The sequence below is a fragment of the Leuciscus leuciscus genome, assembly GCF_965113295.1.
Source record: "Leuciscus leuciscus genome assembly, chromosome: 24".
Lineage (NCBI taxonomy): Eukaryota > Metazoa > Chordata > Actinopteri > Cypriniformes > Leuciscidae > Leuciscus > Leuciscus leuciscus.
The window spans coordinates 26563213-26579278 of record NC_138723.1 but is presented as its reverse complement, the minus strand read 5'-3'; the positions used below and the strand labels follow the sequence as shown (position 1 = coordinate 26579278).

The window sequence follows — 16066 nt, the reverse complement described above, 5'->3', positions numbered from 1 at the left end:
ATAAATGTTTTAAAATATATATGTTTAATATATTTTTTACTGATTATTGTACTCTTTATTTAGATTATCACATGTAATTCACATTTTTTAAAGATGATTTTTATATTTTAAATTGAAAGTCTGTGCCTGGGACAAAATCTATGTCCTACATAAAATTGCCTACATTTGGAAAAAGTAGCAAAAATAATTAATTAAGTGAAGATAAGTTGTTATTTATATAAATGTGTGAAATGGCTACATTTAAATTGTAGTCTTTTGTTAAATTATTGTAATATTATAGCTATTATCATTTTGTATTTCCCCTTGAAATAAACAACAACATAAATAAGTAGCTCATTACTGGAAAAATATACGTAGCCGAGCTACTGTCACTATACTGAAAACATATGAATAGTAGCATATTAAATTTTACCTCAACAACAGTCCTCAGGTCAGTTCAAATGAATCAAACCTACATTTATTCAGTCAGTAACAGACCAGAGCATCTTCACACTTCCATCACAAATGTTATAGGCTACAGAAATGGTCGTAAGCTGGGGTGGACGCGTCGATGATGCCCAAAAACAATGCTGTCTAGCCTAGGTAGTGTGGTTAGGTAAGGCAGCTCACTAGGTCTTGAGACACACTCGATTCTCTCGCTGTAACCTCTTCTCCTGCGCTGGATCTGTTCAGTCCTCCGTGCTTCTTTATCGTAGGTAAGTCAGACACAACGGAACCTCTTTATTGCATGCGTAAACTTTGTCCTTTTATGAAAAATCTAAAATCCTAAAAATGAGTGCTAAATATTATTTTCCATGTTTCCTTTTTGTTATGATGACACTGATATTGTAAACAGTGAAGTGATTTTTACAAGGACCATAATGATAATAAAAATAAGCCTTTCTAATTTTGTCAGTTGTTTAGCTGTTACTATTGTATCTACCTTTATGCTTGAATATTGAAAAGAAATGATTATGTAAATGAAATATATTCAGATATAACATTGTTACAGTGTAACTAAACATTTAAGTAGGCTACTAATTAAATATGCATGCAACAGAGTTAGGAATAGGGTTTTGTTAAGGGTTAGTTGCATTTATTTATGCATAATTCAGTTATTACTGCAGTAACAAGGACACTTGTTACATGTAAAAAATAAAGTTTTGGCATTTCATCTCTATATCTTTCTAGTTGTTCATATTTAATTATTTTATTCTTACTTTTATACAATGGGTTTATTGAAAATCTGGGATTCGAAAATGTCAAATTAAGAAGTGTAATGGCATTAACTCTAGGGATATAAGAAATATTTAAGACCAAATACTGAGAGATTATGAAATGCATGTAAAATTAACACTTTAATTGTTACTTTAATAATATAATTTGTAATGAGGATAAAAACTGTATTTAATAAGAAAGCATTTACAAGACTTATGCTGTTTTTACTGGCTACTTTTTAGGGTTTTCCATTTCTGTTTTGACTGCAAAAAAAAAAAAGGAAAAAAAAAGAAGAAGATTTTCTTCTTCAGCATTTTTGTCTTGTTTTCCAGTTCAAATATCTTCTTAAATCAAGATACATTTATTCGAGAAGCAAAATGACTCAAGATTTTTAATATCATGTTTTCTGATAAATGTATCTCAATTAAGTGGGTTTATGCTTAAAACAAGGTCAAATATCTGCCAATAGGGTCAGAAAAATAAACATAGTTAAAAGGGAAAACAAGATTATTTTTCTTACCCTGTTGGCAGATATTTTCTTAGTTTTTTAAGCACACACACACACAAATCAGAAAACAATACTTAATATCTTAAGTCATTTTGCTTCTCAAGTAAATGTATATTGATTTAAAAATGTATACTGGAAAAACAAATACTCAGAAAACTTTATTTTTTGGTATAGTTTATTCATAACCCTGTCCTCATGATCCCAGCTGCTATAACACCTTAATTTCTGGTATCAATAAAGTATCAGAAACATGCATTGCAAACACAGTAGTTTAGCTTTTTATGGTGTGTTTGACTGAATTCTTTATTGGATTTCCTTGCATTTAAAGATGCATTATCCTCCAGCGGTGACAGTCTCCCGGGCTGATGGGAACCCTCCGTGATCTCCAGTTTGCCCTGCAGACCAAGATCGAGGAGCTGCGGCAACGTGACACTCTTATTGATGAGCTAGAGCTGGAGCTGGACACTAAAGATGACCTCATCAGACAGCTACAGGGCGAGCTGGACCGTCTCCGCGCCGCCCCTGTCACACACAACCCCTCTGGGGCCACAGAAATCACAGGTGAGCTGGGAAGACTGTGATTAACTACACGGACACATGCTGCATTTTATTTATTGTTGCACTTTATTTTATTTTATTGGTATTGGAGCAGCGTCCCCAGATGAGCCCCAGCGCACTAAACGCCAGGCCATATCAGCCGAACCCACGGCGCTGGATCCAAATCAACTCACCCACGTCACCCTAACCAACTACAGCAAGAGCGAGGAGTGAGTTAGAGCCTGCACACACCAGAAAAACACCCTGCAGCTCATAAAAGAGGATATATTATGCTTTTTTACGTTTACAACTTTCTTTAGTGTGTAATGTTGCTGTTTGAGCATTAAAAAGGTCTAGAAAGTTACAAAGCACAAAGTCACTCTAAAGGGAGATATTCTCTATATCAGTGCGCACTGTTTCTGAACTCTAGTCTTGAGGTTTTCTCCGGGAACGAGGACGTCGCAGTATTGCTCATAATTCTCGCTAGACTGGGTAAACCCAGCCTGATCTGCCGGCGATTTGATTTCGCCCTGCATCTCAGGCTGGAAACCTGTGCATTTATCTCCGCTGCTTCCTTTACAAATTTGCGGCAACCAATCACAAACTGGCTTATCCACCTGGCGCGCTATTGGCGGGTTTAATCCAATCCAATTCCAGAGCCGTTACGGCCCTGTCCAATTCCTTTTAACCTCTCGACGATGCTCAATTTTCAACTGCAAAGTACGTCACCCGGATCGTTGGTCTGATTGGTTGAAGGACTATCCAATTGCGTACAGAGTCATTTGAACTATGCCCGTTGATCACGCCTCTTAATACAGAGCAGACTCCCCAGACTAATGTTAAAAGCTTAAAAGATTGAGCTTGGTCTGGTGATAGCCAAATTCTCGCCCATGGCATACGCTAAAAGGGACAAGGCCTGGTTGACTCGCGTTAGTAGTGTGTTGTTGCCATGTCCAAGAGACGTTGTATTTCCCAGCCCAATCTATCGAATTGATAAGGCAAAACTGATGTCATTGTTAGCGTTTGCCCATTCTGTGTCCGAAAAGTATGCGAGTAACAGAGTCGTATCTCCGGAATACATACAGTACATTTGAAAAAATGTAGGCAAAAGGTACCTGGATGACCTATTACCTCTGGCAGGATTCTGGAGTGTGTATTCGATGGACACTTTACTATCCCATGAGGCCACGGGAGAGGATTTATGAATGTCTGTAGACACATTTCCATTACAGATTGTGATTTTTATTATAATTTTTTACTTTTGTGATATTTTCTAAATTTCGATAAAAAACGATTGCGAAATGACAGCGTTTCCATTAACCGATGTTATACGACTAAAACGTAATTTTTCCCTCTCGCGATAAGTCGTTCAAAAATCATGGCGACTGATGTTGGTAGGTTTATGTAGGTTTCTCCCACCTTGAAAAATAATATGCTTTTTGAACATTCAAGCATGAAAGCCTATTCTAGTACCCTGTGCTCACCCTGTGCTCATCCCAGGTCTCGGGAGTTGATCCAGAGGGCCCTGCTGGAGAATGATTTCATGAAGCATCTGGAGGCCAGCCAGATCCTCACCATCATGGATTGCATGAATCCCACAGCTCTGGCACAGGGCAGCTGCGTCATCCAGGAGGGCGACGACGGCTCTACCGTCTATGTCCTGGAAGGTGAGGAGCATCTGCCTCAAATCTACAAGATTTGTATTAAGAAATTAGCATATGTGCTATTAAAACTATTTTGAGAAACAGCACATGTAAAACTGTACTAAAAACACTAAGTGTTTGTGTTTTTATGCTTGGCTCTGTGAAGTGGGCAGTTGAAATTGCTGCTGTTCATCATGTGTTTGTGACAGTGATCCTCTGTGCAAAGAAAACACTTCACATGATGGGTCCTATTATTCCACGGCTTTGCACTGACTGTTAAAGGAATAGGTCAGGCAAAATAAATAAATAATAATTCCAACAAATCATTTCTTCAACCTTTTTTCTTTGGAACATTAAAGGAATATTTGAAGAAACGCACCACCTTTCAAAAGTTTGGGGTTGGAAAGATTTAAATGATTTTGAAAGAAGTTCTCTTGTGCTCACCAAGTGCATTCATTTGATAAAAAAATATGTGAAATATTATTACAGTTTAAATGAGCTTTTTTATCTCTATTTTAATGTTTTCAAATGTAATTTATTCCTGTGGTTTTCAGCATCATTACTCCAGTCTTCAGTGTCACATGATCATTCAGAAATCATTCTAATGTGCTGATTCGCTGCTCAAGAAACATTTCTTTATTATATGTTGTGTAATATTTTTTGTTGAAACCATGATACATTTATTTCCAGAATTCTTTGATGAATAAAAAATCTCAAAAGATCACCATTTATTTGAATAGAACTTCCCTTTTCATCAATTTAATGCATCCTTGCTATTTGAAAGCGTTTTAACGGTTCTCCTACACACGTTGATCTCGTTCACAGACTCAAGGTTGTTGGTTTTGTTTGTGTGTGTTGTGTGCAGAGGGGTTGGTGGAGGTTACTAAAGGAGGGCAGAAGCTGTGCACCATCGAGCCGGGGAAGGTGTTCGGCGAGCTCGCGATACTCTACAACTGCACGCGCACGGCCACCGTCACGGGTGAGGTTCAGGGTTCAGTCCGACAGTGTATTTCAGGACAAAATATTTGTTCCGGGCATTGAATGTTTAATGTTTCCTATGTCTTTGACATTTTCTCTCTTTCTTTCGATTCAGTTGAGTTTTAATTTGGTTTGCTTCATTAGCCAACTACATTTACTAGGCTACTGCTAACATGTTTGCAGCTTGGCGTATAATGAAAAAAGTAAAACATAAGATAAAGTAATAAAAGTAATTGGCTATAAAATAATAAAAAGTAATAGAGTAAACAACAGAGCAAATGGAGTAAATACGAATAATTAATAAAAACATTTAAATTAAATTACTTAACTTTTATTTAGTTTAGTTTAATTGAACTTAACTTAATTTATTTTAGTTTGAAGTTAAGTTACATGTATATTAAATTGGAACAGGATGGATCATACAATCACACAATAATTAAATAATTAAAATATAGAAATAGTAACAAGATAATACATGTAATATGTAGTAAAATGGGTGGATAAGTATTATTAATAAAAAAAAAATTTTTAATTAAATAAAATTTCAGAGAAAGTAACAATCAGCCAGTTTTCCAAAAAGGAACAGGATGTGTCATAGAATCATACAATAATTAAAATATAGAAATGCTATAGTAATATAAGATATTAAGTATAATATATACCGGTAGTCAAATAACAATAGAGCAAGTGGATCAATGTATTATTAATACGAACAAAATAATTAAATGAAATTAGGAAGGGAATAGGATGTAACATACCTTTGTCTCTCTAATTCTGACAAATACAAAATGTACAAGCCTGAACTAATAAGATCACGAATGCACAGTTTGTAGTCTTGAGTCTGAATTCCTGTTCATCTGTCAGGGCTTTGGGCTATCGACCGTCTGCCTTGGCTTCTGAGATTGAGTTCAACCCTATAAACGGCTCTTTCCTGCGGAGTGAACATGGAGGAATTGTCAGTGTGTAATTGCTGGGATGTTTGGCCATATGGTTTTTCTATTATACCCTCACCTTATCCTTTGCCCTTTTTATGACACATCGGTTTAGTGTGATGGATTGGGGTGAAATGAGTTGACTCAGGTGGTGTCTATTTAATCACAATAATAAAAATGCAATTAAAATGGGGCCTTTGGCTGTCCCTGTTCATGCAAAGATCTCTCTGTAACAATCTCGCCTGTGAACCCGGACCAGATTTGCATGATTGGAACAAATAGTACTACAAATTTGCTTTCTTTCTCTATGCAGACCAACAATTTGTACAATTTAAAATGGATTTACACTATGTAGGCTTGAGATTTTTTGCGTGTTTCATGTCAACCTTTTTCACTCATTGTGACAACTAACCTCTGCCACTCCCACATGCGTCAAAGTAGCCAGAGCAACTTTTCAATATTTAAAGATATGACGGCATACGCACAGACGAGTGTCATATGTACAATTTCCCCTGATAGGTCTAAAATATAAACACTTCTAATAGGCTTACCAAAGGGAATCAGAGTAAGACAAAAAATAAATTTTCGGAGGATTGATGATTTATTGGCTAATTATTACAATTTTGAACAAAAAATTTACATAGTGTTCATTTAATTAGATAATAATATTAAGTACAATGCTTCTCAACTTTAGACATGTTCATGACCAAATCAATGCATACAACATAATGTGGAGTATATAATGCATACTACATGTTTAAGATAGACTGTGAAACATTGTATGCATTGATTTGCAACCTTTGAACATTTCAGACAGCATGCACTGTCAGACGTCATAGTTGCATATTGTCACGTCTCTCTTTTGTGTCGATGGTGGATGAGGCCTGCTGTTCAGGGTCAGCTAAATGAATAGCTTTACAATTTCTTAAAGCTCTGTGCGTTCATTGTCTGCTCTCACGCCATCAGTCTTTTCTGAGCTTTCTCATTTTTTTGGTTAGGTCCATTTTCAAGGTACATCTGACATCACTAACTGACAATTGCTGTTGTGCGTTTGACAGCAGCAAAACAGAACGATGTGAAGGTCTTTATGAAATGTCTACAGCTTCTTAAAGTCTAAAGGACTTTACTTGACTTTCACCAAAGTTGATCAGCAGTCACTGTAATCTTTTGAATGCATGCCAGATTGAGTCATTTAAGTGGTTTATCATGGGAAAAAATTGTTTCCTAATCTCGGCTGCGTCCGAAAGCTGTAAAAATGCTGCCTATGCAGGGAGCATACAGAGCTAGGAAGGCAACAAGGCATGTCCGAATCCAATGATTGTGTCACATCCTGCCTTCATCCGATCGGTTTTTGATGTATCCATCGCTGCCTTTGAAATCCTACAATCCTGTGCATTCTATTCCATGAAAAGTTGAGCTAAAAATGTAAAAAGGCGTCTGCAAGTTGCGGTTGGTGGTCAGTTTGTGTGTAAATGTAAATTTTTTCACTTTTGATCGTTTTAATCAGTGAGTGGCATCCAGTAATCATCTCATAAATTAAAATGTTTACTTTCCATTTCGAATCCAATGATATATAATTAAAGCCTGGGAAATTTGAAGGAAATGTTGTAATCTCAGCAGTTCATTTCTCATACTGGAAGGTCAGGTTGAAAGCATTGCATGCTGGGATACAGTATTGTGCAGTGTGCACTGTTGTATACAGCACTTTATGTACCTGTGCATACTAATAATTTGCATAATTTACACAATATGCTTATTGCATACAGTAAAAATAGTACAATTAATGGGGTAGAAAGCTATTCTGAACATAGCCATTCACATCATGGAAGAATAGCCTTGGAAGATAAAGCAGGTAGGATATTCATTCATACAATTATGCCATCAAATAACCTATAATGAGGGTGTTGTATTTATCAGGAATGTATTTATTGGTTTTGCAGGTGTTAATAAAATGTCTCTCAATGTCTACAAACATTCTACATGAAATTGACTTGAGAGTTAAGAGAGGAATATTAACAGTAGGGGAAAGTGTTTGTGTGGGGTGGGCCGGCAGAATAATTACATTGAGTGGGACGTGAAGAGCTCTCAGTGCAGCAGCTGTCAGTCATGTTGAGATGAAGTACAGAACAAAAGTGTTTAGGTGAAGAGTTATATTTGCACATGTCCTTGTTTATGGATTATGAAGCAGAGAATCACAGCAAATGCTGTCGTCCATGTCATAGATTCCAATGAACGTGTTTTGATTATAAAATCCCATGATTAAATGCAGTAATAATAAAGTAAATTATACATTTTATTTATTATTTTTGGAGGCTTTTTGACTTTACTTGAAAGGACAGTTTAGGAAACTAAATGGTCTGGAATTTGGAATCTAGAAGCAGCAATTATTTGCATGTAAAGCCTTCATTAGAAATAAATTATTGGATAATTTCCTCCTTCCTCACCATTGTCATCTTCTTTCCTCTCAGCCCTGACTGATATCAAACTATGGGCCATAGACCGACAGGGTTTTCAAACCATCATGATGAGAACTGGCCTTCTCAAGCATTCAAACTACATGGAGTTCTTGAGGAGGTAACACAATTTTGCATTAAATCAAATTCAACATGTGATTTTTTGACAGTGTTTGAGATACTAGTAATACTATCAACTGAATTGTGTTGTCAGCGTGCCCTCCTTCAAGACTCTCACTGAAGATGTGCTGAGTAAAGTAGCAGATGTTCTGGAAGAGGTGAGGAGTTTTGATCTCTGCACATTAATTCTGAAAACAATTCCAATTCGATTTATGTGACCATATTGTTTTGTTCTCCCTCTGTCTTTACTCTTTAGACTCACTACAGTGATGGTGAATACATCATTCGTCAGGGTGCCACTGGAGACACGTTCTTCATCATCAGTGAGGGGCAGGTGAGTAAAGAGCCTTTCTGAGGTTTTCTGCTGGATTGTAGAACAGAACATTTATGTTCTTTTTGGTCCACAGGTGAGGGTCACCCAGCAGAAATCAGCCAATGAGGAGCCAGTGTTCCGGTCCACACTGTCTAGAGGGGATTGGTTTGGAGAACAGGCTCTCAAAGGGTCAGTGAGGAACTTTAAGGCTTTAAGGTTATAATTCTCATTCTAACCGTTGTGGTTAAGATTTAAGAATAACCTTTTGCATTCTTCATTTCTCTTCCCAGGGAAGATGTGCGTTCAGCAAATGTGACCGCTGTTGGAGATGTGACATGTCTGGTTGTGGACAGAGAGTGAGCAGCTTGCAGAACAGTCACAGTCACCATTCAAAAGCAGCATAACATCATAACATCTCAATCATTCAAAATTACTTAATATTACAATCAATATCACAATCATCAAAATCAAAATCATAACCTTCAAATCAACATCACAATCAATCTCACAACCATCACAATCAAAATCATAAACTTCAAATCAACATCACAATCAATCTCACAACCATCACAATCAAAATCATAAACTTCAAACCATCTCAATCAAAATAATCACATTTACTCAAAAGTTATTGTCATAAGTGTATTGTGATTTGATTGTCAAAACATTTTAGTAACTAAACTGAATTTTATTAGGTTTAGTGACAACATGTTACAATGTTTACAATGGGTACAATTTCTGGTAAGCGACGTTTTTTTTATTATTGCTTGATACAATTTTCACAATTTCAATTCAATTAAATTCTTGTGATTTGATTTAATATTGACTCATTTGGATAAATATTAGGTACACAAGATAGGCGTTAATTTTTCTCAAGAAAAAAATAAATCTCACCTAATGCTGTAAACATACAGAGAGCCCTATCAGCTGGTAGTATTATTTAAGGTTAAAAATAACTCAAATTAAATATAATGTGTTTTTTTATTTATTATAATAACAACTTTAGTAAAAGTAAAATAAAATATGTCAAGTAAAAATATAATAAATATGTAATATAGTACACATATTTAGCAAAATACTCTCTATAGCTCTTTTTTTTCTAGCCAACTAACGTGCTAGCCTATATTATGGTAATTAAAGGGCTTTCCTGAGGTAAATGTTATGTGACGACATTGTTCTCCAGCTGTTTTATTGACTCCTTTCCGCGGATGAAAAAAAACACTGATTGATCGATATCATGTATGAGGAATATACATTTCGGTAAGTTGTACTGTATCTTTCAACAGTGTTCGTGTTTATTTACTATTAGCTAGTAGAGATGATCGGTTCACGTGCCGCTAGGGATCTGTCACGTCACATTTACGCCAAAACGGTATTTATTGTTTGAATTTCGTAATAAAATTGACAGAATCTGAGAGCTGAGTTTAAAAAAAAATATATATCATAAGTAACCTGCTCTGTCTAGTCTGTCGGTCTCCGTGTCCTCTTTGCTTCGCGATTTTTCTGTGCGTGAGAAAATGGATGTGTGGCGTGAGAGCGTGTGAAAAGTGTCAAAGTGAGTCTCACGGTGAATGCGTGAGAGTTGGCAGCTCTGCAAACAATAATTAGGCTATCAGAATCACTATCATCACATTTAATCAGAATCATAACCATCACAATCAGTATCACACCCCTAATTAGTCAAAATCAGAATCTACTCAAACAAACTATCCCAATGTATCAAAATCAACTATATCTCAATCAGAATCCCAATCATCATTATTTACAAAAAATCATGACATTACAATCAATATCACAATCAATCAAAATCATAGCTATCTAAATCATTACCATTGAAATGAATCTCTTAAAATCATAACTATCATAATCAGTATCACAACCATCATCAGTCAAAATCAGAACCTGTGCAATCACAGTATCAACACAGTTAGTAAACTAATAACATAATTTCTCCATCTTGACTGCTTATAAAACTCTAAACTCTAACAGGTCTTTCAAGCAGCTAATCGGTGGACTGGACAATATGAGCAATAAAATGTACGAGAGCGAAGAGATGAAGGCCAAGTAAGCACGCGATGAGCTCCTTCACATTCATTGTTCAGAAAAGAGAAGCATTCTGGGTAATGAGAATAACTGATATTTCTCGTAGGTTAGAGGCAGAAGCCGTGTTCTTCTCTCAGATGTCTCTCAGTGACATCAGTGTGATCTGTACGCTGGGGGTGGGTGGATTCAGTCGGGTACAGCTGGTACGATAGGTTTCACATCATGAGAGCAGCATTTAGATGTTATACTTCAGGAATGAGAGTATGTTTAAATCGACTCTGTACAGGTGCAGCTGAAGAACGATCACAGTCGCTCCTTTGCCATGAAGGTCCTGAAAAAGCGTCACATCCTGGACACGAGTCAACAGGGTCACATCCTCTCTGAGAGACGCATCATGATGGAAGCCCACAGTCCTTTCACTGTCAGGTCAGAGTCCCCGTGATCACTTAATCACATCATTTGATTGATTTAACTGTTTAGTGTGTAATGCATTACATTTTAATGAGTTATGGACAATTAAAGCTACAATATGTAAGATTTTTGTAATAAAATATTCAAAAATCACTTGCACAGTGTGATATATTTCCTGCAGTTGTGTATTTACAATATCCCAAAAGTTCCCAAAGATTTTTAATTTCAGAGAAATTGCAATTTTAAACAATGGCTCATCCCTGTCACCCTGTACCACTTGTCGACTGTCAATTACATAATATAATACCATAATATCCGCGTTATACCTGGTTTCCGCTCGTACTGCCGAGCGGAAGGTTACCTATAAACCTGCATTGGTTACCTATAAAGCTCTGTATTAATTATAAGATATTGCTACTGACTTACAAAGCCCTAAACGGCTTAGCTCCAGTCTATTTAACGGATCTTCTATCTCCCTATAATCCATCGCGTTCTTTAAAATCACTAAATTCAAGGCTTTTGGTCATACCTAGGATATCCAGAACCACCAAAGGAGGGAGAGCATTTTCACATTTGGCTCCAAAACTCTGGAATAGTCTTCCTGATACTGTTCGTTGCTCAGACTCGCTCTCCCAGTTTAAAACTAGATTAAAGTCGCATCTCTTCAGCCAGGCATTCATATAATCCTATAGTTCAAACTACAATCCGGCCTCTAGCTCATAAATGCCAGAGGAGAACTGGCCCCCGACTGAGCCTGGGTTCTCCCAAGGTTTTTTTTCTCCATTAGGTCACCTGATGGAGTTTTAGGACACCATTAGGTCACTTGATGGAGTTTTTCGGTTCCTTGCCACTGTTGCCTTTGGCTTGCTCAGTTGGGGATATTTTGGGGATATTTAATTTAATTTGATCGATCAATAAATTCCTCTTGAAAAAAAAAACTTTGTTGTATTATTTAAATGTAATACTGTGAAGCTGCTTTGATACAATCTGTATTGTGAAAAGCGCTATACAAATAAACTTGACTTGACTTGACTTGACTGCCATAGTAACCATGGCGACAGACGCTGTTGTTGTTTTGTTCAAACATTATGGACCATGGCAAGCAGACTTTGGGGACAAAAGGAGAACTAAAACGAGGCTCAATATCGGCGTGGCGTTTTCGAGATGCCGAGAGCTCCACGTCCGTGACAAACTTCCACTTGACAGAGACGCGCAAATGTAGAGGTGAGCAAATGTACATAAAACTAATCAATGTTATATAGCTCAACATGATGAAATGTTAGAATATGATCAGTATGTTATTCTAATGTTGATCTAGCTCACTGCTCATACAGATAAACTAACACATAGAATAACATTATAACTTTCAACACACTCAAATGCAGTTTAATTCAGCACTTGTGTGTAGTTCCGTAGAATGAAATGTCCTTATTCCTTTTTATCCGCGGGACTCGCGTATGGCGCTGATATCTCTCTCTCATTAGCATTCGTGACCTGCTTCATACCACAGTCATGTTAAAAACATCAATGTATTCACTCATCCATAAACATTATTAGATCCTTCGGCATGACGGCAAGTTCCATAATTCCGCTTATGCGTCATCAACATACACCTTTGTTATTGTAAGAGGTTAGCGACCCCTAGCGGTGAAAAAAATTACATATTGTAGCTTTAAACCCATGATTACATTTCAAGGACTTTATCTCTTAAAGTATTGATCCATTACGTTATATTTTTTATGAAAAGCATGCGATAATAAGCCCATACTGGTTTTATGCTTCAGACTGTATCGGACATTCAGAGATTCTAAATTCTTGTACATGTTATTGGAGGCGTGTTTGGGTGGCGAGCTGTGGACTCTCCTTAGAGACAGGTATCAAGAACCCTCTCAGTGTTTTGTCATGCTCATCTGAATGGGTTGAGTAACTGACTGGGAGTTCTGGGACTGTTTCAGGGGGATGTTTGATGACAGCACCACACGCTTCTACACCGGATGTGTGGTGGAAGCTCTCGCTTTTCTCCACTGCCGTGGCATCATCTACAGAGACCTGAAGCCTGAGAACATCATATTGGACCACCGTGGATATGCCAAGCTGGTAAAAAAAAAGCAGTGCTATTTTAATATTATGTATTTAATATTGGATTATGTATTCATATTTTGAAATTCAGCTTTGTTTTAATTAACAGAAATGGTTTATAATAGTTTTTGAGTTTTAGTTAAGGTGCCCCTATTATGCTAATTTGAAGGTTCCTAGTTTTGTTTGGTATGTCTCCTACAATGTTTACATTAATCCAAGGTCAAAAACACTTTAATATTCTCATAACCAATTGCAGCATCAGCTTTTTTCTCACAGTGTCTGGAACGGTTTGATAAAGGATTTGGTCTCTTCAAACCCCTCCTTTCCCAGAGCCTGCTCTGATTGGTCAGATGGCCTAGTCTGTTGTGATTGGTCTACTCTGCTCTGATTGGTCAGATGGCCCAGTCTGTTGTGATTGGTCTACTCTGCTCTGATTGGTCAGATCGTCCAGTCTGTTGTGATTGGTCTACTCTGCTCTGATTGGTCAGATGACACAGACTGTCGTGATTGGTCTACTCTGCTCTGATTGTTCAGACGGCTCAGTCTGTTCTGATTGGTCTACTCTGCTCTGATTGGTCAGATGGTTCAGTCAGTTGTGATCTGTGATTGGTCTACTCTGCTCTGATTGGTCAGATGGTTCAGTCAGTTGTGATTGTGACATGTAGTGATATTACACATTACATGAAAGGTAATATCCCAAAAAGCATAATATGGGCACTTTAACAATAACAACACTGAACCAAATCTGTAACCAGAAGGTTCTATGTTTGAACTCTGTTAATTAAATTGCTGTACATGTGTTTCTGCTACATTTATTATCCATTTAAAAAGAAAAGTTTTTAAATATTTTACTTTGTAAAGAAATGTATTTATAGGCACACATTATATTAGTCTACAAAGCTATTTTTAAGCATATATCCTTAGATTTCTTAGCAGACGAGAAACATAAATTCAGTCAAGTATTCCTAAATTTGTGTACATTTACCAAACAAAATATTCAAAAAGCAAAGAATAGTCCTTATTTTTTAGACAGACTTTGGTTTTGCTAAAAAAGTTGGCTTGGGGATGAAGACGTGGACATTTTGTGGAACTCCAGAGTACGTGGCCCCTGAGATCATCCTAAATAAAGGTCATGACGTGTCGGCCGACTACTGGTCTCTTGGAATCCTCATCTTTGAGCTGCTGAGTGGAAGGTTGGCGATTTACTAATGACATTATTAACCAGTTTAAAGTTTTCTGTTCCCAGAATCCCAGGAAGTGAAATTCACACTCTGCCTCTACTAATTATTAACATAACATTCAACACCATTTTCCTCTTTCCATCCAAGCCCACCTTTCTCAGGGTCAGATCCCATGAAGACTTATAACATTATTCTTCGAGGAATCGATATGGTGGAGTTTCCCAAGAAAATCACCAAGAGTGCTGCGAACTTAGTCAAGAGACTGTGCAGGTACAGAGATGGTGTGACGTTTATTCAAAAAGCCTGTGTTTAAAAGCCAAGGGAGGTGCTTAACTATACAGCATTTATATCTATACTCTCTTTGTGCACTGCGCACTAGAAGCATTAATGTTAACAGAGACATCTTTTTTTTTTTTTTTTGAAAAATCCATTAAATGCAGCCATGTAAGTTTGACATGTATGATGTCAGTAATTTTTGTAAATTTTACACTGACTGAAATGGCATTTAATTTTTGTCTAAAATTAAAACAAATATTCTAAAAAAAAAATATATATATATATTGTCTTGGAAAAACTGAGCTCCTGAAATAACATTATTCGTATATTATTTTGTTATACGAATACTACGACAACGTAACTACGGCATGAAACGGAAGATGCGATATTCTTTTCTTTCCTATTTTATGACGTATATCAGAGTAAAAGTTTCTCGAACAAGAAAAAAATGTAGGGTGGGGCTTGATTTTGTCCATGGGGAATTGATTGGATAATTGTGGTTTGCTTTCGCTGTGATGTCATTTGAGTGACAGGTTGTCCCACCCTTGCGTCGAAAACAAGTCATCAGCATGATCAGCACATAGACTGTAAAAAATAGGGATCAGCATCGCTAACTTTCCCCCCGTCTCGTTCACTCGGATGTACGGCATTGCTTACGTTGCATGAGTGCCCCCTACTGGCCGAACCCTTGAAACGTGTTTAAATGGAACGGCCTTATTGACGGCCTTGTTGACGAGATTAGCACTTCTTACTAGATTTTGAAAAACAGCCTTTAAGTGTGTCATGTTTGCATGTGTGTTTATCCTGACAGGGACAATCCATCCGAGAGACTCGGCAACCAGAAGAACGGCGTGAAGGACATCCAGAAACACAAGTATAGATGACATGCTCTGACATTGTCGCTACATTTGCACAATACTGCACTTATTTTATGACTTAGTCATGATATTGGGTCTGTGCTGGTTTTGATGTCTCTTGCAGATGGTTTGAGGGGTTTAACTGGGATGGTATTCGGGAAGGAACCTTGACGCCTCCATTTATACCAAATGTAAGAGAGATTCTTCAGCCAATTACACAGATTAATTAGCCTGACGTAAAAATGTTGTGGGCGGGGCTAAATTCGGCTGGCATCCAGGCTACAAATTAATAATTTCATGGACTGTATTTATTTGAACACTAACTTGGAGGGATATCCAAAATGGATATCAACACTCCTAAAAAAATGAATTTGAGTCACCTCAAAAATAAAATTAAAAAAAAATTATATCAACTATCCCAGACATAATCCTACTTTGGTCTGAGATATTACTAGACAGTTGTTGCTGTCTTGAGTTAATAAATGTATTTGCTGTATGTTGCTTTTGGTACAGAGAAAATGAGTTTGGGAAAGTAATA

The 16066-nt window shown here is 36.9% G+C and overlaps 1 protein-coding gene across 3 annotated transcripts in view; it reads left to right on the top strand.

Annotated features, from left to right (window-relative positions):
• The first annotated feature begins 65 nt into the window (after positions 1-65).
• LOC309488775 (cGMP-dependent protein kinase 1-like) overlaps positions 66-16066 on the top strand; it is a 16297-nt gene continuing 296 nt past the window's right edge. The window contains exons 1-19 of one of the 3 annotated variants that reach the window (XM_082157115.1): positions 66-695; positions 2034-2266; positions 2358-2472; positions 3743-3909; positions 4751-4864; positions 8264-8369; positions 8463-8526; positions 8625-8702; positions 8776-8870; positions 8972-9037; positions 10671-10745; positions 10831-10927; positions 11011-11150; positions 12920-13009; positions 13091-13232; positions 14244-14407; positions 14543-14665; positions 15483-15545; positions 15653-15719. In XM_082157115.1, coding sequence (XP_082013241.1) covers positions 2071-2266; positions 2358-2472; positions 3743-3909; positions 4751-4864; positions 8264-8369; positions 8463-8526; positions 8625-8702; positions 8776-8870; positions 8972-9037; positions 10671-10745; positions 10831-10927; positions 11011-11150; positions 12920-13009; positions 13091-13232; positions 14244-14407; positions 14543-14665; positions 15483-15545; positions 15653-15719 — 1962 coding nt within the window. In that variant the 5' untranslated portion in view covers positions 66-695; positions 2034-2070. Of the gene's footprint in view, positions 696-2033; positions 2267-2357; positions 2473-3742; positions 3910-4750; positions 4865-8263; positions 8370-8462; positions 8527-8624; positions 8703-8775; positions 8871-8971; positions 9038-9181; positions 9423-10670; positions 10746-10830; positions 10928-11010; positions 11151-12919; positions 13010-13090; positions 13233-14243; positions 14408-14542; positions 14666-15482; positions 15546-15652; positions 15720-16066 lie in introns of those variants that run through there. The other 2 variants (XM_082157116.1, XM_082157117.1) reach the window with 2 other exon arrangements.